This window comes from Calidris pugnax, unplaced genomic scaffold (assembly GCF_001431845.1).
Source record: "Calidris pugnax isolate Ruff unplaced genomic scaffold, ASM143184v1 scaffold32, whole genome shotgun sequence".
Classification (NCBI taxonomy): Eukaryota; Metazoa; Chordata; class Aves; order Charadriiformes; family Scolopacidae; genus Calidris; species Calidris pugnax.
Genome location: NW_015090783.1, coordinates 10187976 through 10214833, shown reverse-complemented (window position 1 = coordinate 10214833; position 26858 = coordinate 10187976). Strand labels below are relative to the sequence as shown.

Genomic DNA, 26858 nt, shown 5'->3' with positions numbered 1-26858 from the left:
AAAAACATGTAGTGCCTGGTTTCTAGATGCCTCCAATCTAGCATCCATCTGAAATACACCAAAGAGCTGAGATTTAATTAAAAACATGTAGTCCCTGGTTTCTAGATGCTTCCAAGATCTTTAATTTTAAGGAGTCTGAACATAGCTGTGCTTCACATGGGACTTTCTGCTGCCAACATATATGTTAATGCCGTTGCTTGTGAGAGCCTTCCTGATGAGGGCTGGAGGACTTCTCTACTCATAAAGCAAGGTATTTGCAGGATCGAGGTCCCATACGATATTTTGCCCGACATTTTGTGGGCGATTAAAGGCTTGATTCATCAAACAGGGCATTCAGCTGAGGTCCTTAAATTAGCCATGTTGACGGCTCCTTCTCCGGTGAATGGAGAGCGTTGGGGACCCATGAAGGCAACGCTACCCACCTCAGAGCCCCAGTGCCCTCTGGCAGTCCCCATCTCCCTCCATTGATTCCAGCAGGAACGTCGGGAGACGAGGTTCCCAGTGCAGGCGCCTTGGTTAAAATGCCTTCGGTTAGTTTGGGATGAATCCGGCCCTTTGTACATTTGTGTGCCGGTGCCAATACTGTAAATCCTCGCTCAGTGAAGGACTTCACTTATGCGAGCAAATATTGCCATTGGGTTCGGCAAGGGAGGACAACTCGTACATTTAGTGTGCTTCAGAATGCAAATTGCATAGAAACGTTCAAAAAGGTTGAATAATGCCTATTATTCATTATAGGAACGCCACCTCCTCTCTCCGGTGGAAACTGATTGATAGGCAGTTTCTTTGCGAAATACACAGCTGGTTGTCTAATTATTAAGAGCCTTTAATTATAAAATGGGCCCCTGTTTTACTGCTAGAGAACAGCTCAAATGGCAAATTGGACCAAATAGATTGTTTGTTCGCCCTTGTCTGAAATCTGAAATGTGCGACAGAAAAAAAGAAAAAGCAATGCCCTGTTTATGTACTAAATTAGGTCCTGATTTAATGAGAACGCTCATGTGGACAAGCATACGGGTGACGGGGTCTTTGTGTGAGATTTGGGGGTGAATTGCGCAAAAACGGCAAATTTTTTCCCATTTATTTTCCAAATAAATGGAAAAAAATATGCTATAAGATGAGAAAAATAGCAAAATAATCTGGTGGTGCAGACACCTGGCGGGGTTTGCTATTGACAGTAGCCGAGCCAGATTTTTCTCTCTGGATTTTGGCAAAGAGGTGGGTCCAGTTGCGTGTGCTTGACTTGGTGAACACGAACCTCTCTCTGTTCCACCACCATTAATCTCCAGCTCTTTCCTTCCCCTTGGCCGACTTTCAATGGGAAGGAAGGACACTGTTTCCACAAAACGCGGTGAGGACATGAAGTTCCTCCAATGGCAAACACAGGGTTGTGTCTCCCTCTGGGCAAGTCCAAACGGTTCTCCCGACTCCTGGCTGAGGGCTGGGACTGCCCAGTCGTGATGGAGAAGCAGAAGAAGGGGAATTGTTGCTTCTTCTGCTTGAATATTAAAAAGAAGCTGAAGGCTGGTACAGGACTTTGCACAGACTGATCCTCTCCTCCTCCTCCTCCAAGGCTGGGGTTCCCCGATTGCAATCTCCACCTGTGTGCCGTGGACAGATTTATTTTGTATATGAGTGGGTTTATGGTTGTGTTTTTGCTGAATGAGCAGGAGCTCAAGCTGCCTTTTCTTTGCCATGCCAGCTCTGGAGTGATGCTAGCACCCAATTAGGGCAGATTACACCTGAAACAGACTTGAGCCTGCTCTGAAAAGACACCAGAGCATTGGCATGGCGGAGTGACTTTGTACAAGATCTCAGGGCATTTGAGGGTGTTGTTGGTCCACAGTTACTACTTGCTTAAACGACAAGCCCTGGCTTGAGAAAACCATCTCTGAAGTCCTCAGGAGAGGTCTTTGAAGGAGGATTGTACCTCTTTGAGCAACACGGTTGCTTTGGATAAAGGTATGTTCTGTACAGCAGCTGCTTGAAATGTTTAACTTAGATCTAAGAGGACCGCAGGTAGGAGTCTGAGGGGGATTCATCCCAGCAAACTTTAGATGGTGAAGGTAGTCAACCAGGTGAGCAGACTAGTCCCTCTTAATCCCTTCTAGAATTAATGGGGAGATGAATATTCCCCCAGGGCACGATGGTCAGAGGTGGAGTTGCCCCCGAGTAAGGTAGGTAGTTAGTCCATGCAGTGCCTACAGGTGTGGGGCTGGTTGGGGAAGGATGTTAGATGCAGAGCAGCTGGAGTACATTTAGCTGGTATGAAATACAGAAGGGTGAGCTTTACCAGTCTAAGTGAGAGGGTCTGGGAGGCAAGGTTTTGGTCAGGACTGCACATTGATGAGAAAATACCCGTTGGTGTCAGTGGGGTTTGTTCTGGCAATGTGACTTCCACTCCTGGTCCTCTGGTCAGCGCAGCCCTTTCTGTCCCAACAGCAAAAAGCAAGTAAGTAACTAAGAAAGCAGATTTCTTCCAGAGAGAAATTTGTGTGTGTGTGTGTGCAGTCCCACGTGTTAATTATGGGACAAGCCTGAGAGAAGTGAGAGGTTGTTGACAGGAGATATTTTTCCAGTGGAGAGATCTAGAGGAAGGCCCATCTGGAGTGGACGATGCCTGGGCTGAAGGATGACTTGAGTTCCTGAAAGCTGTATTTTCCCCTACATCCCTGTTGGCTTGGGTTTAATAAACAATATCCCCTCTCTCCCAGGCCATGCCTTGGACTTGCGATGAACCCGTTGCGTTTCCTCCCTTTCAGATCACCCAGTTAAAGATTGAGAACAACCCCTTTGCGAAAGGTTTCCGCGGCAGCGACGACATGGAGCTCCACAGGATGTCCAGGATGCAGAGGTAACGCGTGCCTCCGTCGTGGGGACCTGTCCAGGTCCTCCCCCTTCCCCCGACCTGCCTGGGCTTTGCTTCGTGTGTCACTTGTGCCAGGGTTTAGTGGCATCTCTTTGTGTATTTTATGTCAAGCTGCTGAAATATCACCAGGATGTGGGTCCAAAATCCAGGACTTCCCACTCTGAGGTGAATGCCTTAACTGCTGGGTTACAGGGACAGGATCTCACGTGGGGGTTGTCCTCTTGGCCGCAGGGACCTTGTATTCCTTTCTGATGTGTCCCCACCCAGAACAACCTCTATCTTTGTGCTAAACAGTTGTCTCTGTGTCTTCATGTGGGCTTAAACCTGTTTAAAGCAACAAGAGACTTGGGCTAGCTCTGGGGAGCTCTGGTCATCAGGCTAGTGCAGAAGAGCTCTTGGGTGATTTGCTTTTCCCCTCAGTGCTTTAAAGACAAAGCTCTCAGCCCTGTTCTGGTTTGTGAAGGATGCTCCAGATCCCTCTGGAGATCTCGGTGTGGAGCCCTACCTAGTGCTGGTTTCTGGCTTTCAGAAGGTCTTTGGCAGGAGGGGGAGTGTTTGCCTGGTCAGGTCTGGATGTGCAGAGCAGGAGCACAGGCTCAGTGGTTTCAGGTTGAAGAAGGAAGGTATTAGAAAACGTTGGGATCTCCAGGGCCAGGTGGCTGAAGAGGTCTTTTTGAATCTCAGCTTTGGATGTAAGTACTTAAGCTGAAAATCAAGCCTAAATCCTGTTTAAAAACCCCTGTTTAAAGTCCTTCTCTAAATGTCAGGTCCTGCCGGTAATTAGCTTCATGCCTTTCACTTCACTTGGAACTTCGTCCATGTGTCAAATTGCTTCCTGGTGCAAATGTTTTGCAGGAACGGTGCCATACCCATGATTATACCTAAGACAGATGTAGGCGCTCAATATAGCATTTTCCATCCAGGAGGGCAGGAGTGACTCAGATCCCTTATTCTCTGGGACCAGCAGAGCTGACTCTCGGTGGAGGGCTGTAGGGACCTGTGTTGCGACCACCTTCTGGGAGGGTTCTCTCCACCATCTACCTGGGAGCTGGCTGCAGGTGGTCACTGTAGGCTGGAGAAGTCTCTTCTGGTTGCCATCGTTGGCGACCTGAGAGTGGCTCTCCGTAGCCACGTGAATGGCACTGACAGGCAACAAATAATGCCCATGATCCTGCAAACACTCACACCCGTAACCCTGCTCAACGTCTTCAGGCTCAGACCCAGAAAAGCCAATAAATAAATATAAATAAATATATATTAAAAAAATATAAATATATATATAACTCTTTTCTCAATCTAAATCATCTCTGTGGTCTGCTGAATGTGCCCTGTGTTCCCTGCCTGCCTGCCCTTTCCAACGACAGCACAGATCCTGGCATAATCTGTCAATATTTATTTATTTATGGGCGCGCTACCACTTGAAATAGCTTCTCCCCACCTCCTCCCTCCCGTGCCAGCCTCCCAACCTCTACTGGAGCTCGAGTAACGATGTCCCCCTGCATATTTTTGCTGCTAAACTACCCTTTCATTACGGTCAATGGAAAGATTTGAAGGTTTACATTCATCGTGGGGTTTTTTTCGGTGAGAAGGGAGGGAGGAGGCGAAACAGTGAGGACTATTAGAAGGGCTTCATGCCATATGAAGAGCATGGCATCTGGCCATGCTGAGCTTGTGCTAAAAATTGCTTGGCATTTTTATGCGGGCCTGCGGTCACAGTCGATGATACAGTGAACAGAAACACTTGGAATATATAAATACACCCGCTCAGGCCTGGCAGGATGGAAAGGGTTAAAATCCGCCGCGTCGACTTTACAGGATAACTTCTGATGCTCGCTTCCTTAATAACTTATCCTCTGTGCAGATAGCATAGAAATGACTGTGTACCTTTACAAAGATAGCATTTTTTTTTCTAAGGGAGAGCAGGATAAGATTATTATAGTAAAATAAAGGCCCATTCAAGGCTGAAAATTAGACAAATATGTGCCCACCTTTGTGGTTTTTTATATGTATCTGAATATATACAAAATTATATATATAAATATATGAAAACATACATAAAATAAATTACAGATATAAAAAGATAAATTGTATTTATAAGATAAAGAACCATTCAGGATTGAGTATGTTGGAGAAGTATGACCTACCTTTGTGGGTTTATATAGGTTTCATATATAAATATATATTAAAATATAATTAAATGTATATAAAGTATATTTGAATAGGTGAATATGTGTGTGTGTATGTAGTGAAGGTGTTTCCCAGTGATGGACCCGCTCCCCAGCTGGCAGGTATAGGGATGTCCACCTTGGCTTCAGTGGAGTGATGTCTACTTCTGCCCTTGGAGAACATAGTGGGAATGTATTTTTAGTGCTGCTTTTTCATCATAGAAAAAAAAAAAAAAGAAGTAGCTGGAAAAAAACCCATGCTTTTTTAAAACAGTGCACAGCCTTTTATACCAGAAACTGGTGACCTGATGTTCATCAGGTCACTGATCATCTCATTAAGGGGTATAGCTATGGAGGGAATGAATTTTTCATGCTGTGGAAAGCTTCAGCACCTCTCTGTTTTCTTTATTTAAATCTCAAACGTTTCTTAATTCCCTGCATTGGGTTATTGCAGAGGAGCATCTCCCAGCTGAAAGCAACCGGGGGGAGAAGGAAACCCACCAGAGGAGGCTGAGAGGCAGCGCTGACCCAGCTGGGTGCATGTGGCATCCCATTTTTGGGGAAAACTGGCCCCAGCTACAGCCAAACCGCATCCCTCATTCACCCTCCTACCCCTCAGAGCAGCCTTGGATGCCTGAGCCTTGGTCAAGCCCTGAACCTTCAGGTCCTAACGTGTTGTGTGGGGCTTGGATCTGTTGGGAGTAGGAGTGAGGTGGTTGAAGATGCCATCTAGAAGCAGTGTCTCCAGGCTGGGCTGGTGTCTAGGCTCCCTCTGCACAGAGCAGAGCATGACGGGCACCTTCAGAGAGCAAAGCTGTTTTCATTTGAGAGCTCACCCCATGGAGGGTGGAGTGGGTGAGAAGCCCTCCCTCTGCCTGTCTCACCTGAGGGGTCTGAATGATTTGCTTAGAGTAGGTGTCTGCCTTTTAAATAGCTAAAATGACATGAGACAAGGTCCATCCTCATAGAATGAATTGCCATCTGCCCAGCTCTGGTGGTTTCCTTGCACCTTTGGCTGCCAGAAGATGGGAGGGAGAGCAGTTTTCTGGGTCCAAAATTGTCTCACTCACCTCAGACCAGGTCTTGCAGTGGGGCGAAGGTGCTGGTGGAGACTTGGCCTGATGATTCATCCACGGAACACCTACCCTTGGTGCTGGAAGTTGTCTTTCTTCCTTGCTTCATCTTCTTTCCTCTTCTCCCCTACCATTTGCAAAGAGTGAGCTCAGAGCAAGGTCTAGGGTGCCTCGTTGAGGACTTTGCCTTCATCTCTCTCTGTCTCCTCATGCTCTGGCCAGGCAAGAGCAGCAATGCTTTGGCCTCTGGGGACAGGATCTCTGTGGAATGGATGGGGATGTCTTTGTGAGTCCATCCTTCTCTTTGGCTTTCTCCCTTGCAAAGCCTCCGTGTTGCTTTTAATCCTCCTGTTTCCCAGAAGAGAAGTTAGTAAGTCTCTCCAGGTAGAAAACTTCATTCAGTAATGATATTAAGCCTTTCGGCAGCAGATGATTTCATTCAAAAAGAATAGCCATGAGGCTCTGGAGAGATCCAAATTCCAGTGAGCACAGACTTCTGGTGCACATTCGTTATCCTCCCCATGCCCTTTCTTTCCTGAGACACACGGGACCCCATTAGCAGTTTCTTTGACAGGATGAGCACTCTGGGACAATAGTTTTTTTTCAAGTTTTCAGGTTTCGGAGCATGAAATCAACTTTGCTATTTCCTTGATTAAAAAAAATTAAAGAAAGAAAGAAAAAATGCTAGAGGAAAATATGTAGGGGGATGTGAGTTATGCTGCATCTGTATCCTGTGGTCGTGCTACAGTTGAAAAACATAAATTGGGTAAAAATGGTGTAGTTGTGGTGCTGGAAATGTTAATCAAAGTGTTCCTTTCAGATCTCTTGCCCCACTGTACTGTAAAAATTCCTTTTGTCTCCAGTTAGAACCTCTGCCTGTGCCAAGGGGAGTTTGGTGTGGAGAGCAAGAGCAAACCACGCAGCAGAAATCCGCAGAGGGTTGAAGCTTATGCAGAGAGATGATGAGCTCTGCCCCGCAGTTGTCAAGTGTAGGACTTTGCCCTTAAAAATCCCCATGCATGAGAGTCAACGGAGTTGTGTTAATAAGCCATAACTATTGGGTGATTTGGGTGGTTGCATACAAGTTGTAGCTTTTACATTTTTTTTTTTTAATCTGTGACTGCCAAACAGCAGGGGAGAAGTGTTTGTGGATCTGGGGCTAGAGCACTGTAAATGAGCAATTCTGTTAAACCCTTTAACCAATTTTTGCTGATCATCTGCAACTCCCATTGTCTTCAGTGGTTATTATGGGTGCTGAAGAGCTTCTGGAAGTCTCAGGCTCTAGTTACTGTTCATTCAAATTAATGCAATTAGTCCTTGAAGCTTCTTATTGGGAAAGCTTTTGAGAGGAAAGATGATTACGTGAAAGGGTGGCACTTAGTTCCCTTGGTGAGTATCCTGGGCCCTTTCAAAGCAAGACAAAGATCCAGAATGATCTACTGGACAAAGGAAAGAGTGGCAGTGGAGTTTGATGTTATGTGTATGTTTTCTCCGTCAAAGACCATGAGCCATAGTTTGCTGCCTTTGGCATTAATCCACAGCAATCTTCCAGGCTCCAAAGGAATTATTCCAAAGATTTCCTGGTGTAACTGAGAACAGAAACTGGGCCAGACACAAAGGACATAAAATCAGTACCCTGATTCAGAGCTGGCATAATGGAGAAGATGGTGCATTTTTGGGTGCCAGTAGGATAAATGAATGAGCTTTATAATAATAAATTGATGAGGCTCCAAAAGGATTGTCTACCCTGTTGTGTTGGACTGATAGGTACTGGTCTCACCAATGCAGGTAGTTCTTGGTCTACGGCAAACGACCTTGTTCTTCTTGTGTCTTCTTGTTGCATCTTTACATCCACTTGCATTTCCCATGTTCTGTCACCGAAATCTCCCAAGAGCCACGTGCTGTCTGAAATGTTTTCAGAGTGAGACTTAGAATTAGAACATCTGTTGGAGAGATGATGCTTTCCTCCAGCAAACATCCCCAAGGAAATTTTCCTGGTCAAAGCCCCGGTGGAAACTGCAGGCTTGAACTGCACTCTATAGAATTTGATGGAATTCAGATGAAATCCAAAGTGAGGCTCTACAGACTTCGCTGGAGGGTATCCACAGCTCTCTTAAAGTGCAAAAGTCAGCTCAAGAAACAGAGAGTAGTTGCAGTTTCTTCCATTGCCACTTCTTCAGGGGATCTGCCCAGGAGGACCCAGCCTTCAGAAGCTCAACCCGGCATGAAGGGATGCTAATGCTGTCTCTGTTGGCCAGCATCCATTCTTCATGTCCTCTCGTGTTCCTCTTCCTCCAACATGAACAGCAGAACTTGGCTGCAGGAATCTAGATTTTTATTTGCCTGATAATGGTAGCCCTGGATCTCTAGCTGGTTCTTTGCTGGTTTTTGGGTTGTTGCAGCATCTCTTTGAGCTGCACTGCTCAGATGAGAGATGGAAGCACTGGTTGTCAACATGCCATGTGTGCACCCAAAGCAAGTGTTATTGGACCCTTATGTTCTGGCAAGAACATTGGATATGTTGGTGGAGCACGCTGCAGTGAACAGCCTCCCTTATTTCTCAGTGGGCAGTTTGACTTGTATTATTAGACATCCCTCCTAGGGTATTATTTTCTGTGGGGCTGGCCTGCAATCCCTGTGCAGAGAGAGCTGGTGGAGCACGCTGCAGTGAACAGCCTCCCTTATTTCTCAGTGGGCAGTTTGACTTGTATTATTAGACATCCCTCCTAGGGTATTATTTTCTGTGGGGCTGGTCTGAAATCCCTGTGCATATGTGATCTGAGGTAAGACTGAAGGAAGTACTCAGTAGTTTCTCTCCTCCCAAATCCTTTCCTGCTGCATTTTTATCCACATCAGACTCTCCAGACAGTCTCTTGAGAGCGGTTCAATTTTATTTCAATATGCTGGAAATGAGCTGCAATGAACGCGCATTGACAATTGAAAATTGTGTTCTGGTTTATTTTTTTCCTGGGAGATGGTATATTTATTCCAGCCACATTTTTTTTTTTTTTCCCCTCTTCCTCTTTCTCTATCTGTTATGGCTGACTTCCATTTCTTTCCTACACTCGAGTCTCAGCAGGAAGGACAGCAATTGGTGGCCTGGGAAATATAAGCCCAAATGCCTTTGAGTTGTGTTTGCACATCTGGAATTGGGGTCTGATTCTGCACCACTGTATCCATGGGTGCTGGGTGGATGCAGGGGACAGGACTGATTAGAAGACAAATGTTTGTCCTTCTGTAGTGACTGACCAAGGAACAGTTCAAATCTCCTGGCAACGTGGAAAGAGTGGAAGGAAACCATTGTGTTTGGCCACCTTTGGTCAGATTTTAGACTAGGAATTGTCATTGTGGACAAGGTCTAGACAATGCCCAGCCCGGGGGCTTCAAAGGATACTGCAGATAACCACAGGGAAATCCTCTTTCATATCATGCCTTATCTTGACCTTGAACAGGGACCAGTATGATCCTTGGGACCCAACATTTAACAAGTCTTTGGAAGTCTTGTTACCATGAGCTACAGTGGCTCTGGAGAGCCGCCTTTGCTGCAGAAATATCAGAAGCACCTTTGAAAATAATTTCCTTAGGGTCAGCAGGGGCTGGATGCTTCAATGCAGAAGCTTTGTGATTATAAACCATGGATCTTTGAAGGTTTGATTAACAAGATTTTGCGTTTACTATACATTAGCTGGTACACTAGGAAACTTTAAGTATATACATGAAAATACATTGAAAATTACCACTCTCTTACAAGGCATTGATAAACAAGAAAGGGGTCTGGATGCCACTTTGTAAAGATCTATACTCACTGTTTTTCCACAGTTTTTATTAGTTTTCAGTGGCCAACAAGAAAATAATTTCCTTAGGGTCAGCAGGGGCTGGATGCTTCAATGCAGAAGCTTTGTGATTATAAACCATGGATCTTTGAAGGTTTGATTAACAAGATTTTGCGTTTACTATACATTAGCTGGTACACTAGGAAACTTTAAGTATATACATGAAAATACATTGAAAATTACCACTCTCTTACAAGGCATTGATAAACAAGAAAGGGGTCTGGATGCCACTTTGTAAAGATCTATACTTACTGTTTTTCCACAGTTTTTATTAGTTTGCAGTGGCCTACAAGGTTTCCAGCTCTAACATTAAAAAACCTTCTTGAATTTTCTCCTTTGAATCCCTTGCTAGGTAGGAGTTTGTGGTATAAGAACTTATGGTGAGGGCATGATTTATTCAGGGGAGGGGAAAAATGTCATGAGATATGAAGGTGGGACTGAGTTTACTAATTCCACCTGATTTTGGTGGAAGTGCTCAGGAAATGCAGGAAGGGTTCACTTGTAAGGCTGTTTACTAATTCCACCTGATTTTGGTGGAAGCGCTCAGGAAGGATTCACTTGTAAGGCCTGATCTGTAGGGTTGGGGTTATATGATGGACTCTGAAGAGGAATGTGTGTGCTGTTTGGAAGCGGTTATGCAGAGCTGGTCTGGGAAACATCTGGCCAGGTGGGAGTTAAGGACAGAGTCCAGACTTCAGGACCGAGTGCCTTCGGTGTAGACTTGGACCCCATCCCTGATTTCTTCCCCCAAGCTCTAATGAAAATCAAAGTAATGATCTCTCCTGGTGGCCCTTCAGCTGGAAGCCTGGTGCTGCAGAGATTGTACAGCACCTTGGCAATGGAGCTCCCCCTTCCTCCCCGTCCCCCTCTGCTATCGTAATACACCGACTATGGAACCGAATATTCATCATTAGCCTCCAATAGACTTTAAATAGACCAGTGACAGCTTCCTTCCTTATAAATTCTTTCCCCAACCCCAATTTTTTTTTGAAATTCTAATTTTACAATTTTTAATGTGAAAAAAATGTAGCCCATTAACACCCTGATGTAAAACTAACTCACATTCTGGCCCAGGAACGACAGTCTCTTCCATGCTGTGTGGACAGTTTCTTATATTGCCTGTGTGAGTCAACCTTTAATGCTTTTCCCTCTCCCCTCTTCCTACTTTGCTACAATTCTTTTGGACAGCAAAATTTCTGGACACAACAGTCATTTTGTGCCAGCAGTGAACAAAACCTTTCATTCCATTAAACTGTGGCCCAGGATTACAACCAGCTATTTTGGGAATAGTGACTTTTGGGCCCTGAAAAAAAAAAAAAAAAAAAAGAATCTGATACATTTTTAAAGACCAAAGGACAAACTCAAATGGTAGCTGTGCACACTGCATATTGAGTGGGCTTAGGAAAGAGTATAAATGTTTCAAGATGACTGTTGCTTTACAAGGTACCAAAGATATCTCTTTATTAGAGCTCTGCTCCTATAAGGAAGAAAAAGGTAGAAATACAGAGATAACTGCCTTTGTGTCTAGAAAAAAGGCAAAGTGAAAGAAGGAGAATGTTTCAGATATTTAGTTAGAAAATACTTTCCTTCCTCTCCCTTCTCAAATAGTTGATTTTTTGGCAAAAATAGCACCCAACATGTTTTGACTGAAATGGAAATATTTCAGTCTGGAGAGAAGTCATTGCGATACCTCCTGGGAACTGCTGTTTGGAAACTTGGTGTCTCCAAACCTGTTCCCTCTCCAGCGTGACCCCCCCCTCACTGCCGTGTCTCCCGCAGGGCACCACGATCCCCAGCCATGGAGGCTGTTGTGTCTCCCAGGAAATGCAGCCTGAAAGGACTTTGGTCCCCAGTACATGAGTGTGGGATGCTGACACCACCTATGCTGGCACTTCAGGGTAGAAATATTGCTGTTTCAGGCACGCAGCTCCTTTATGGAAAGGAAATATTTTTTTTATCAAGAAAAGAACAATTGTGTTGTTAAATTTTCCCTTTCTCAGCTCTCCATTGAGACAGAGAAAGTGTGGATTTAAGTGAGAAGTATCTAGGATGGGGATGGCTTCTCGGTGCTTGTGTGATGCTTTGCACAGTGAAGGTCTGATGTTGGTGGAGTCCCTGTGAGCTGCCCTGAGAATTTACTGTAAGAAACCCCCATGCAGATCTAATCCCACATGTGAGTGGGGAGAGGATGATGCTCCCAAAGAGACATCCAATTCTTCCCCCACCAAAGCAGGGAGAACCCGTGGCAGTAGTTATCTCTACATCCTCTACAGGAGCCACATGATTTGGCGTCATGCCATGGTACATCCCTGCTCCTCCTCCACCTTAGCCCATAGGTAATCTCTGACAAAAAAAGAACCCAACAGGCTGTGTCATTTCTTGGGGGGTTTGTGGTTGTTGGTGTTGGAGCTGAGGAAGAAGGAACGAGAAACCTCTCTCCAGGGAGGAGAGCTAAGGGTAAGGTCCATGTGTCACCTCCTTGTGGCTTGTTTCCCTCTAAGAGAAACATAGTGGGGATGCAGCTTTGGGGTGTCACGTTGATACTATTTCCATAAGAATCCCTGTGTGAAGGTGGAGCACGTCAGGAGTAGGCAGCTCAAAACTGTGGCCTGGTAGGACTGGGAGACCCACTAGAACCCAGGAGATCTGAAGGCCGTAGCTCCTGACCTTCTTGAAAAGCCACCAAAGCTGCCCTCCAGCAAGAGTTTCTGGGATAGAATTGCTAGTGATAGGTGTCCATAGGCAGTGAGGTCCTCTGAAGCCCACCTCATGCCCTGGCATCCATTGCTGTCTTGTGCATCTGAGGGATAAGTCTCTGCTTCCTCCCGGTCCATCTTTCTTTCTTTTCCTTGTGCACAGCCTGGACTTCAGTTCTGGGAAAAAGCTGCCTGATCAGTCAGTCCAAGTGGGTGGAAAGCCCTGCTCCTGTGGGGAGGAGCTGCTGGGCTTCCAGGGGAAGAAACCCCACCTTTGGAATAGTCTCTGCTTGGCAAGCCACCAGTGCCCGGGGTTTGGAAAGCTTCCGTGGCACAATGAGAGACACATTTATTTGGTTTTGAGCTCCTGGGTGAGTTTCCCCTCCGTTATAGCTTGGTTGCTGATGTTTCTGGCAGCCACCACAGCAGTGGTTTGGATGAAAGCTCCCTGCTGGGAGTAGGTTTATATAATTGGTATTGTTAAGTTTTGTAAATAAGTTCTGAGCTGCTACAGTGATAGGTCCTCTCTAAGGGGTGGAACTGGGGAGTCAGTGTTCCTCCTCCTCCATGTGGAAGTGGCCAGGTGAGCTTGTTGACGGGATTTAAGGTTCTGTCCTTGCTCCAGCATAATGGTTTGGGGCAGGATAGGATACCTCAAAGCCAGCTTTGTCCAATGGTTTGTCCAACCTCAAAGAAGAAAGCTTGTGTTGGAATCTGGGCTTTGGTTTGTGGCTGCTCTGAGCCTGGTGACACTTTGTGAGGTGCTGCCTCATCTTTACACATTTTAGCAAGTCCTTGGGTTCGGAGACCACTTAGTTGTCTTGAAGACAGCCCAGGAGGAGGCTTGCACCTCGCCTGAGGTCTCTGGGACCCCTTACTCAACTTCAGTTCTCCCCCTTGCTGAGCAGGAATAAAGCAGGAATGATCTTGTCCAGCCGCCCCGGGATTAAAACCAGTTTTTTGGGGAAAAGGTTTTTTTGGGCCCTGAAAAAAAAAAAAAAAAAAAAAGAATCTGATACATTTTTAAAGACCAAAGGACAAACTCAAATGGTAGCTGTGCACACTGCATATTGAGTGGGCTTAGGAAAGAGTATAAATGTTTCAAGATGACTGTTGCTTTACAAGGTACCAAAGATATCTCTTTATTAGAGCTCTGCTCCTATAAGGAAGAAAAAGGTAGAAATACAGAGATAACTGCCTTTGTGTCTAGAAAAAACGCAAAGTGAAAGAAGGAGAATGTTTCAGATATTTAGTTAGAAAATACTTTCCTTCCTCTCCCTTCTCAAATAGTTGATTTTTTGGCAAAAATAGCACCCAACATGTTTTGACTGAAATGGAAATATTTCAGTCTGGAGAGAAGTCATTGCGATACCTCCTGGGAACTGCTGTTTGGAAACTTGGTGTCTCCAAACCTGTTCCCTCTCCAGCGTGACCCCCCCCTCACTGCCGTGTCTCCCGCAGGGCACCACGATCCCCAGCCATGGAGGCTGTTGTGTCTCCCAGGAAATGCAGCCTGAAAGGACTTTGGTCCCCAGTACATGAGTGTGGGATGCTGACACCACCTATGCTGGCACTTCAGGGTAGAAATATTGCTGTTTCAGGCACGCAGCTCCTTTATGGAAAGGAAATATTTTTTTTATCAAGAAAAGAACAATTGTGTTGTTAAATTTTCCCTTTCTCAGCTCTCCATTGAGACAGTGTGGATTTAAGTGAGAAGTATCTAGGATGGGGATGGCTTCTCGGTGCTTGTGTGATGCTTTGCACAGTGAAGGTCTGATGTTGGTGGAGTCCCTGTGAGCTGCCCTGAGAATTTACTGTAAGAAACCCCCATGCAGATCTAATCCCACATGTGAGTGGGGAGAGGATGATGCTCCCAAAGAGACATCCAATTCTTCCCCCACCAAAGCAGGGAGAACCCGTGGCAGTAGTTATCTCTACATCCTCTACAGGAGCCACATGATTTGGCGTCATGCCATGGTACATCCCTGCTCCTCCTCCACCTTAGCCCATAGGTAATCTCTGACAAAAAAAGAACCCAACAGGCTGTGTCATTTCTTGGGGGGTTTGTGGTTGTTGGTGTTGGAGCTGAGGAAGAAGGAACGAGAAACCTCTCTCCAGGGAGGAGAGCTAAGGGTAAGGTCCATGTGTCACCTCCTTGTGGCTTGTTTCCCTCTAAGAGAAACATAGTGGGGATGCAGCTTTGGGGTGTCACGTTGATACTATTTCCATAAGAATCCCTGTGTGAAGGTGGAGCACGTCAGGAGTAGGCAGCTCAAAACTGTGGCCTGGTAGGACTGGGAGACCCACTAGAACCCAGGAGATCTGAAGGCCGTAGCTCCTGACCTTCTTGAAAAGCCACCAAAGCTGCCCTCCAGCAAGAGTTTCTGGGATAGAATTGCTAGTGATAGGTGTCCATAGGCAGTGAGGTCCTCTGAAGCCCACCTCATGCCCTGGCATCCATTGCTGTCTTGTGCATCTGAGGGATAAGCCTCTGCTTCCTCCTGGTCCATCTTTCTTTCTTTCCTTGTGCACAGCCTGGACTTCAGTTCTGGGAAAAAGCTGCCTGATCAGCCAGTCCAAGTGGGTGGAAAGCCCTGCTCCTGTGGGGAGGAGCTGCTGGGCTTCCAGGGGAAGAAACCCCACCTTTGGAATAGTCTCTGCTTGGCAAGCCACCAGTGCCCGGGGTTTGGAAAGCTTCCGTGGCACAATGAGAGACACATTTATTTGGTTTTGAGCTCCTGGGTGAGTTTCCCCTCCGTTATAGCTTGGTTGCTGATGTTTCTGGCAGCCACCACAGCAGTGGTTTGGATGAAAGCTCCCTGCTGGGAGTAGGTTTATATAATTGGTATTGTTAAGTTTTGTAAATAAGTTCTGAGCTGCTACAGTGATAGGTCCTCTCTAAGGGGTGGAACTGGGGAGTCAGTGTTCCTCCTCCTCCATGTGGAAGTGGCCAGGTGAGCTTGTTGACGGGATTTAAGGTTCTGTCCTTGCTCCAGCATAATGGTTTGGGGCAGGTGAATAGGATACCTCAAAGCCAGCTTTGTCCAATGGTTATAGCCTCAAAGAAGAAAGCTTCTGTTGGAATCTGGGCTTTGGTTTGTGGCTGCTCTGAGCCTGGTGACACTTTGTGAGGTGCTGCCTCATCTTTACACATTTTAGCAAGTCCTTGGGTTCGGAGACCACTTAGTTGTCTTGAAGACAGCCCAGGAGGAGGCTTGCACCTCGCCTGAGGTCTCTGGGACCCCTTACTCAACTTCAGTTCTCCCCCTTGCTGAGCAGGAATAAAGCAGGAATGATCTTGTCCAGCCGTGTTGCCGATGTGCTTGGAGAAATGTCTCCAAAACACACTGTAGGGTCTTGTAGGAGAGGGGACTTCCAGCCAGTGTTGGCAAAGCATCCTCGCTTCAAACCAGAATTCAGAGCAGGGGAACAAACCAGACTTTCCATCAGCTCTCTCCCTCCCAGCCTGGCTCTGCTGAGACGTGTGGCTCTGGCCTGCATCAGGTCTCGGTGATTTATTTATTTCTCTTTTCTGAGCACTCTGCAGCTGGGCTTGTTCTCTGGTCCAGGGATCCCCCACCCAGGACGACCAGGCTGGAAGACCCTGGGGAAAAGGAACGGGGACAACTACCAGAAGGGGGAAAAAGTAGACCTAAATATTTAATTCATCTCCAAGTCAGCTTGGCAGAAATGAGGTTTTTATTTACGTGTATGCGCACATCCACATATACAATATAAATAGTATATAATTTATAAATGCTATCATAATAGGTAAATATAAATCTTGTGTATTTCATTACAACTGCATCTATCTGCTTTATGTATGGGTGTCAAATAGCAGTTGTGGTGGAAGATGCACGAATCTAAAGGGAAAGATACTAAAAGGAAAGTGGAATAGAAGAGTGCTCCATGGATAAAGTGTGACGGGGCTGCAGCCTCCCGGGAGGGATGTCTCTATTTCCCTGAAAGTCTAAACAAACACCATGACACTAATGTGCTGCCTTCATTTATTAATCCACTGATCTATTTATTAATTGATTGCCTCTCTGCCTTGTTCCTTTTTGTTTCTTTCCTTTTAGTAAAGAGTACCCGGTTGTTCCCAGGAGCACAGTGAGACAAAAAGTGTCCTCGAATCACAGCCCCTTCAGTGGCGAGACCAGGGTCCTTTCTGCCTCCTCCAACCTGGGCTCCCAGTACCAATGTGAGAATGGGGTGTCGAGCACCTCCCAGGACCTGCTACCGCCTGCCAACCCCTACCCGATCTCCCAGGAGCACAGCCAGATCTACCACTGCACCAAGAGAAAAGGTCAGACCTTGGCTGCTCCCCTGCTTGGGGCTTTCCCTTTCCTCACGTTGACTGTCAGCCTTGTTTTCTGATGTCTCCCCTTGCCCACAGGCTGGACGGCCCCAGCCTGCTTTATGGTGGTGCTTGAGGATGAGCAAGGGGTGAGGGTTGTGTGCTGGAGATGGGCTGCTCCCCCAGGATGGGCTGGGAAACTCAGCCTGGAGAAGAGAAAGCTCTGGGAAGAACTAATAGAAGCATTTCAGTACCTAAGGGGGGCTACAGGAGAGATGAGGAGGGACCTTTTATCAGCGAGTGTAGTGCATAGAAGCATTTCAGTACCTAAGGGGGGCTATAGGAGAGATGAGGAGGGACCTTTTATCAGGGAGTGTTGCAGTAAGATGAAGAGTAATGGTTTTAAACTGAAAAAGGGAGATTTAGATGAGATCTCAGGAAGAAATTCTTTGCTGTGAGGGTGGTAAGACAGTGGCCCAGGTTGCCCAGAGAAGCTGTGGCTGCCCCATCCCTGGAGGGGTTCAAGGCCAGGTTGGAGGGGGCTTGGAGCAACCTGGTCTGGTGGGAGGTGTCCCTGCCCAGGGCAGGGGGTTGGAACTCGATGATCTTTAAGGTCCCTTCCAACCTGAACCATTCTATGATTCTATAAAACTCATCTCACCAGAGTTAGCCTGAAATCTCATCTTCTACTGGGTTGGGAGTGAGCTGTTTGGAGGGATGGCAGTGCCTTTCACCCATACCTGAACCATTCTATGATTCTATAAAACTCCTCTCACCAGTGTTAGCCTAAAATCTCATCTTCTGCTGGGCTGGGAGTGAGCTGTTTGGAGGGGTGGCAGTGCCTTTCACCCACGTTGAATCCACATTCAGTAAGATAGCTGGTGCCAGAGATAAAGATGACTTATCTGTCTCTGTAGCTCCTCAGACAGGGTTAATCTCCTGGTGGAGATACCTTGACAGCTTGGATTTTGCAGAGTTTTCAACTAGGACTCTCGGTTGGGAGACAGTTGTCGGTATGCAGAGAGCAATCCCACTTAAATGCTCGGTCTAATGAGTGGGTGGTGGGATTGAAAATGATGATATCCATGTTCGTCCCCCTCTGGTGCGACTGACCTGCTTTGACAGAGCTTGAGGGATCAAACTGTGAGGGCTTTACACTGAGTCCTCAGCTCGTCCTGGCATGAAGAGCCCCATGGTATCGATGGGATAATTGTTCTCAGGCAGCAGCCAGTGGTTTGCAGCCTCTCCCTTCCTCTCCCAAAGCAACGGGAATGCTCAGGTGCAGACCCACTTGCAGGACTCGGAGAGCAAAAGCCTCAGATCAGCTCCACCTAAGGCACTCAGAAGAAAATCAGGAATTTCCAGGGCTGAATGCAACCCTGTGGGGTGGGCAAGAGGTGACTGCTGCTCCCTTTTCTCAGGATTTGGTCCACTTTGCTTGGGAAAAGCTAACAGGAGTCAGCTTGTACCATGGCATTTGAGCTCACCAAGAATTTCTCCAGCCTGGTAGCCTCTCCTCACAGCACACCCCTTTCCTGCTTCCCCGCACGGTCCTATCAGTCAGCCACATGTCATTATTTTTAGTAACGTAACCCCTAGGGCGCTGGGATGTGCAGCCCGGGCACACAGTGTGAGGTAGTGGGTGCTGGGAAGTGCTGGCAGATGAGGCAGGAGGGCAACGGAAACCTCCCTCGCATCCTTGGGGGATCCCTTGAATGTTGTAGGAGCACGTGTGTGGTTGTGTACAAGTATATCTGAAAAACAGAATCACAGGATCTTCTAGGTTCTAGGATCTCCCTAGGAAGGGACCTTAAAGATCATCTCGTCCAACCGTCAACCTAATTTTGACAAAAATAAACACCCACACAACAAACAAAAAGCAGCATCATCACTAAACCATATCTCCGTATCTGCAAACACACAAAAAAAGTTAATAAATCTTAGTATTTTCCTGTTGTGGGGTTGAGCCAAACAGTGGAAAACAGAGGCAACATTTTCTGACTCCTCCAGCAGACCCTTGTGCTCTATAGAGTGTTATCAAAGCTCTGATTGGAAATGGCGATGCCAGGCTCGAGCTAGATGTAAGGTAGGGAGCAAGGAGTTGCAGTGGACTCCCAGAGAGTCCCCTAAGGTCACAAGTGGGTTGTGTGGCCCTTGGTTACCCCAGTTCTGGTGCAAGGCTTTAGGACTCATCCAGGTCACTGCAAAGCGACGTTGGTGATGGGAAGGCAGGCCCCATTCACCCTTGGTGTCCCTCAGCCTGCAACCCATCCTCAGAGCTCCTTTGCCCTGGGAGCTGAGCTTTCACTGCTCCTCTTCTCCTTTGCAAAAACTAACCAAAACAAGCCAGCCCAAATGGCAACAAAACCCTTTGGACAATCTCTGACTGCTGCGTGTCCCCGCACCACAGGGCAATTCATCATTCGCCTCCACATTGTAACGTGATAAGGAATCAACAGAGGTTTCCTTCCAGTTTTGGGATTCCCGCTAAGTGGTGTCTCCATGGGTGGTTTCCCTCAATCCCCCAATTATCTCACTTCCTCTTATTGTCACAAAAGAGACGACTATCTGCCCTGTAATAAGCTCCCCGGCCCCTTTTGGCCTTCTGTGGCCCTTGCGAAAGTGCAGGAGACTGGCAAAGGGAGTCCTTGTCTGCAGGGCTGATGGCCCCTCATTATCTCTACGATGGCTTGAGTGGCACAAGCAGTTAAGGGCCTTTTATCAAAGCCGCCAAACGCTTTAATCAAAGAGAAGCAATGTCCTGTCCGATACCACCGGCTTCTTCCCGTGAAGCTGTACATCTCAGGAGCCTGAGTCTCTGCTTTCCTCCCTGTGCCTTTTTTTTTCCCCCCTCCCTGAGCATCTAGTAAATCGAAAACAGCCACCAGGGCTTAAAGAAAAGAAACACAAAGTTAATGGGAAACAGAGAGCCAACATAAGCTGCCAAGCAGCTCCTCGCAAAGTGAAATTAATTAAAAAAAAAAAAAGTCACTAGAGATGAGCAATTCTGTTCAGATAAATCAGAACGTGATCCAAGGTTTCGTCTCAAACTCAGACCAAGCGTGGCACTTTCTTCTAGCACCGAGCGAGGATCCTTATTGAACTCGGGAAAGCAACCTTACCAGTAACATTCCTCTTTTTCTTCCTTTTCCAGCCTCTCATTTCTAAACTAAGTATTAAGTTTTTCCTCTCAGCTTTCCTGCTTTCCCATTTCTCTGCATAAGCTTTAACAAGCCTCACCATCTAAGAAAAAAAATGAAAGCAAGAGCGTGCTCACTCCTAAGGCACCTCTGTCCATTTTCGGGGCTGGGAGCATTATTGATTTTGTTGGATCATCAGCTTCCCAAACAGGGACTCCTCCTCAGCCAGTTTAGGATTTATCTCAAGCGGATTTATTTCCTTTTCACAAGGCTGTGGTTATGGATAAGTGCTTGCAGGGGCAGAGGGCAACTCGACTGGGTTTGAGACCAGCTGGTGTCTGTATCTTCTGTAACAAATACCACCGCCGTTTTCCAAGATAGTCTCTCAGATATGGCTCCTTCCAGCTTCAACATCTCATGATGTTTCTCCAGCTTTGACATCTCATGGTGTTTCTGTGTTTCCTTTCTAATCAGGAGGTCAAGTCTTGGTTTAGGCTCAGTTAAGAATAGGTCTGTATTCGAGCAGCTCAAAGGCACCTTATTCCACTTCTACTTCCTTGGTGACCTAAGACGAAGATTTAGGTCTGTGGTTGACAGTGTTGTTCTCAGCTGTCAAGTCAAGATGGATTCACTCTGGAGATCTGATATGGACTTACATTAGGGGAGGGCAGCAGGGCTACGAGGGGATGTTATCTCTGAAGGCTCCTCTGTTTCAGGGAGCTGATCTTCTTCTGGGTGAGGAAGGAAGGAAGGACACATCCCAGAGCCCCAAATCTGGCAACTCCTGGTGTGCGGATGGGAGTGGGAGGTCGCAGCATTGGGAATGACCCCAGCGTGGTGCAACGGGGTCACCGTTCCAGGCACCTTCTGAACGTGCTGGAGGCTGGGGAATGGCAGTCTTCAAGGCAAGAATCATCCTGCATTGTATCCCAGCTCCACACTGAGATTGCTTATGGCATTTCACAGAGAGACTGATCTTTAGAGGATGGATTAACTCCAGTCCTGTATCCTACCAAGGAGTGCCCTCAGTTTTTGATGTGGGTTTTTAGGCTGCAACAAAGACCATTTAGAGCTTTGCCTTTTTTTCTGGTTGTTCTCCACCTCTCCCTCTCTCATTGTTGTGCTTGGAGAAGCCCAAAAGGACATACCAGCAGGCAGTTTGCTTTCTGTCTTTCATTTTAGCCCCACGTCCCATTTAGGGCATTGGGGCTTGTTTTCCCTTGTGTTATCCTCTCTAAAAAGTCATCTCTCTAAACCTCTGCTCCCTCCCAGCCTTACACAATCTCAACCACTTGGCAGATTTCTGGGATGCTTGTGATGCTGAACAGGAGGCGACTGGAACAGCCTCTCCCTGGGGAGGTTATAAAAGTTGTCATGTTGGCACACTGAGGGAGAAGAGGGACGCGGCGGAATCCACTGGCTCCAACCAGCGAGGACCATATCCTTCAGCCACCTGGCTTGGACATGGCCCTGCCCATGGGGAAGAATATATCTTTTTGTCTCCATCCTGTTCTGCTGAGGTCGGTGGAGATACAGCCATGCCTTTCCCACTTCTCTGCAGGAACAGGCACTGTTAGGGTGGATACATCTCCTCGTTGATTGAATTGGTTTCTCCCTCATCCCACCCAGCTTTTCTTTCACTCAAAGAATCTGTAGGACAAAAGCCAGGTATGGGATGCCTTCTTGGAGTGCATGCTGCTCGTCCTGCTGATGTAAGGAGATGCAATGAGTTGGCCAAGGCTTGAGCTATGCTGCAGCTGGAGGTGTTTGCAGCTTGGGTAGATGCAGCGGAGCCCAGGGCAAGGTGGCTGCTGAGGGTCCAAGGGTGAAGAAGAACCTGCCTGCATGGTGGGGAGATATTCAGAGGGCTGGTGTGCACCCAGCTTTTACTGTGCAACCACGTTGCCTGTGGTGCTGCAGTTTCAGCAGCTTCATGTAAGCGTCCCTTAGAAGTCCCTTAGAGAGGTGCAGAGGCACCTCTCTCAGCAGGAGGTGCCTCTGCAGGCAACCTGGTGCCTCTGGAAGAGGTTCTAGCTTTTGGCGTTGGATTGTCTCTGCCCCACAACCATTTCTGTCGTGTTCCTCTGCAACGCAACGCAGCCATATTGCAAACGGTGCAATTGCTGAAATAACTAGTGTATCTTAGGTTTCATGTCTTATTTGCCCTTTAGGGATGCCCATTTTGGTTGAATCCATCCTTTTCTTCTTAGACAACCCTTGTCGGCCTTGCACACTGGTATTGGCTATTCAGGCTCGTGCTAGATTCATACTGGAAACCAGACTGGATGAAACAACAATATTAGTGATAATCACCCATTGTGTCTCCCTCACAAAGTCGGGATGAACCTACTGTAATGCCCTGGAAGTATGGGTGAGGTTTAAACACTAAAACAATTGGGTTCCCATTCTTTGTTGTTTTCTGTCCCAGGGAGCTGATTGTCATGAATTGGAAAGGAACTCTCCTGATTTACACCAGGGGAAGAGGTGGGCTCAGTGCACCCTGAAGTCCAGAGATTTTACAAGTTTGCATTTTGTTCTGGATGGCCCTAATCTTGGAATTGGGAAAATTCCATTTAAAAAGCCATTTGTGTGGTATTTACAACCCAGCTGGAAGTAGTAAATACCGGAAATCTTGGAACTGCTTATGCTCTCGCTCAAGCTCCTTCATTAGATAGATCATCAAATTCCTTGTGAGGGAGCCAGTTTCCACCCCATTCTGCAGGCTCCGTTTTCCTTGGATCCACTTCGGAGCAGCTTCTCCCAAGCGCTGGCAGCTTCCCCTGCTTGGCAGAACCTTTTGCTTTTTGAGGTTTGAGGAGTATCTAGGGTCTGGTCACAAGAGCCGATCATCACCCATGGCTTCCAAGAACAGCAACAAACATGGAAGATGGTCAGCATCTCCCAGAGGTGCCCAGCACCTCCTAAGGCTCAGTGGCAACAGGAAAAGGACAATGAAGTGCTATTGGAGAACCAACATCAAGAATCAAACCCGAAGGAAACCAGATGGTTACCTCCTATGTCCTGCTTGCACTGAGGCTGCGGAGGTGGGATGACCTTCAGGGGGAGGATTATGGCTTTGGGATGCACTGTCCATGTTCCAGAGCAGGTGAGGTGGACTTTAGAGTGCTGCCTGCAGCATTGCATGAGAGCTCGTCATCCTTTTGTCATTCTCTTACTTGAAGATGTCCCCCTCCCACCCTCAGATCTGCCCCGTGCACCGTGGGGATGCACTTCACCTGCTCTGTGCTGGTCCCCGTCTCCTCTGTGAGGAGTGGTGGAACATTGCTAGATGAGACTGGAGAGACTGGACCAGTGTAAATTCACCAGCTGAGGATCTATGGTCTGCATTATGCCATCTGATGATGAAGATGGACTGTTCTTTTCCCTCTCCAACACTTTGGGGTTACATAGGTAGGAAAAGCATCATGAAGAGGGGCCAGAAGACAGGCAGAAGACATTAGGGGGTAGGCTGCAATCCTTCCTTGGCCACTGTGTCCTCTTTGGAGCTGGGCATGGTGTCCTCACACGTCTTAAAATCTGGAGTGACGGTGCCCTTTCCACGTACGACACTGGTGAGCCTGGCTCTAGAGAGGCCAGCCGAGCAACCGCAAGAGCTTGCAGAAGAAGAGAGGGCACCTATAGGGTTTCCACTTGAAAAACGCTGGTTGTTTTTTTGTTTTTCTCTCTTCACCTGTGAGGAATTCTGGAAGGGGATCCGCAGCTGCAGCTCTGCCCGGCTGGGCTGTGGCGGGCAGGGAACCGTCTGGGCTGAATGGAAAAATCAGCAACCTCAGGTTGTAAGTCAGGCGCATTTTTACACAACGGAAAAACAGAGTTTGACTGGTTTGTGTTGTATATTTAAAAAAATAAAAATAAAATAAACAGTCAAACCCCAAGCCAATGATTTCTAACGCCAGCGGAGTAATGCGGTTTGATGCTGAAAACTTTATTAGCAGAACAATGCTTCATTTTACAAGACATTGTTTTTCCACCCTAGTGTTCTTATTACTCAGTGGTGGGTTAGGGATCCAAAACTTTTAGGCTGTCTGTAAAAGCTAGAGCTTGGGCTGTTCTTCCAGACGTAGCTCCTGTGATAGACCCCTGTTCAGGCAGGAGCTCAGACCTCTGCTTCCAGCTTCTGTCCTTCAGGGGACTACATCCTCTCCACTGCTCCTGTGTAGAATAAACCTGGTCAGGATTAAGGTGATCCATACGCTTTTGCATCTCTCTGCTTGCTATTTCAGCTATTTTAAAGAAGTGGTTGCATCGCTCGCTTATCCCACCCTTTTTGTCCCCTTTTAAGAGGAGGAGGATAGGTTGATTATCAGGGCTCTGCGTTGCTGGGACTAAGGAGCCAGGTTTTGCCATCGTCAGGAAGAAAGCAAGAGATGGGACTGTGGCTCTCTAGCTGGATTTAGGGGCAGCAAGGCCAGAGGACACCAAGGGGAAGCTCCCCATGGTGTGTGCCTCGTACTCTATGCTGGCCAGGGTTCTTGGGCCAAGGAGAGGAACAGCAGTGGTTGCTCCAGCTGGGCTTGGTAGACAGCTGAGTGAGAGTAAGGGGTTATTTTACAAGGAAGGGGGTGTGTACCTTCCAGGAGAAAGCCCATGGCTACTTATAGTGATGAGGATGTGCACATGTGCATCTTTACATGGGTGCCTTCGCTGCCCATCACCACCTCCTGAAGGTGAGATGTGGGCATTTGCATTGGAGCAACACCTCTGTTTTGCCAAGTGCTTCTTGGGGGGGAAGATGCTTTTTTTCATGGAACTTTTTTTTTTTTTAATCCTTTTATTTTGGCCGTGAAAAAAAAAAAATTGCAGCTCAAAATATGTTAGTTGCAAAAATTTGGAAAGGGCCATTTCTTGCCAGCGTTCTTTCAAACGTTATCCCTGTTGAAAGGGGGTTTAAGCAAAGTGGGATGTTTTTCTGCCCGCACCAGGAATCCTGTTCTCGAAGCAGCAGCAAAGTTAATCTGGGTCAGAACAAGCTCCCTTTCCCTTGCCTCGCTGTCCTTAAAATCTCTTGGTGAAGTGCTCGTCCCTGGGAACTCTGCCATCCATTCCAGCAGAGCTGGATTTCATTTGATGACCCTGCGAATGAATAAATAAGTGCATATTCATTTATTCATTTTGCTTCACCCTCGAGATTTCACCTAAATTGTTTATCTCCTTCCCTCTCTTGGCCCAGGATGCTGCAGGAAACAAAGGGCCCTGCAAGCTGTGCCTTGTTGCTCCTAGCTGTGAAATTTACTTTTCTTTTTTGTTACCCTTGGCTCCAGCACACATCTCCGTGTGGATTTATGTGCCCGGCTCCCTTGGCACAGCTAAAGACCGGGGCTGTAAAACTCCAAATCTGATTGTCTCAACCGTGCCATTGCTGATGCTCTCCCTGGGGGGATTTTTATTGTGATCTCCATTTTAGTCTCATTTATCGTGAAAGCGTATCGCTGTAGAGGCTTTTAGTTAACAGCATCAGCTCTGAACCTCTCAGCTGGGAGTGAGGACCTCTGTTAGGTGCCCTGTATCCCCAGGCAGAGGTTACCCCTCTGGTCGTAGTGCTGGAGGCAGAAAGGAGATGAGGAATGTGGGGGTGTGCATGGGGTATCACCAAGCAAGCTAAGCCTCAGGGTCCCTCCAGCATCTTACAGCTTTAATTTTCCTCCCGGGGCTCCTTAGTTAATCCCTCCCCCAGCCCAGCAGACAGGGCCAAGCGCATAGACGTGGTTTCAGCAGGATTGATTCAGCTCGAGTCCAAGGAAGGGATGTGGCTTTAAACTGACCTCGCTGAGGGAAGTGTCTGGATCTGCTCTGTGCAGACCGTGTTCCTCAGGAAAGTTGTGGAGAGGGAGGTTCAGCCCAGGCCATGGCATTGTTGTTCGCTACCAGGAGTTTTCTCTCCCAACAGATGAGGAATGTTCCACCACCGAGCATCCCTACAAGAAGCCCTATATGGAAACTTCTCCGGCAGAAGAGGACCCTTTCTACAGGTCCAGTTACCCCCAGCAGCAGGGACTGAACACTTCATACAGGACTGAGTCAGCCCAGCGCCAAGCATGTATGTATGCCAGCTCCGCTCCCCCCACGGACCCCGTGCCCAGCCTAGAAGACATCAGCTGTAACACGTGGCCCAGCGTGCCCTCCTACAGCAGTTGCACAGTGTCTGCCATGCAGCCCATGGACAGGTTACCCTACCAACATTTCTCTGCCCACTTCACCTCGGGGCCACTCATGCCCCGGCTCAGCAGCGTGGCCAACCATACCTCCCCCCAAATCGGAGATACCCATAGCATGTTCCAGCACCAAACCTCGGTTTCTCACCAACCCATCGTCCGGCAGTGTGGACCTCAAACTGGCATCCAGTCCCCTCCCAGCAGCTTACAGCCCGCAGAGTTCCTCTATTCGCACGGCGTGCCTCGAACCCTTTCTCCCCACCAGTACCACTCGGTCCACGGCGTGGGGATGGTGCCAGAGTGGAGCGAGAACAGCTAACGAGGAGGTGGGGAAAGCGCCAGAGCATTAGCCATGGGGAAACAAAGGAAAACAACAAAACAAAAAAAAAAATGGGAAAAGGAGAAAAAAAAATTAAATAAATAATACCCTCTCGATAATAAAAGCGAGAGTATTTCGCAAGACTCCTTTAACTGAATGTTCACCGATAGCACTCGAGAGGGACGGACACTGATTGAAAACCACAGATGAAATAAGTCATCGGCCTCCGTGTGACTTGCCTCCCCCGGCCCTCCCTCCCCTGCCCCTCCCTCGCCTTTTTTCTTTTGTTTCAA

The 26858-nt window shown here is 47.4% G+C and overlaps 1 protein-coding gene across 1 annotated transcript in view; it reads left to right on the top strand.

The window, feature by feature from the left end:
* Positions 1-26858, top strand: part of TBX5 (T-box 5) — a 77624-nt gene extending 50766 nt beyond the window's left edge. Inside the window, exons 6-8 of the mRNA XM_014961238.1 lie at positions 2763-2854; positions 16716-16942; positions 25982-26858. Of these exons, the coding sequence (XP_014816724.1) occupies positions 2763-2854; positions 16716-16942; positions 25982-26565 (903 nt within the window). The 3' untranslated portion in view covers positions 26566-26858. The remainder of the gene's footprint in view (positions 1-2762; positions 2855-16715; positions 16943-25981) is intronic.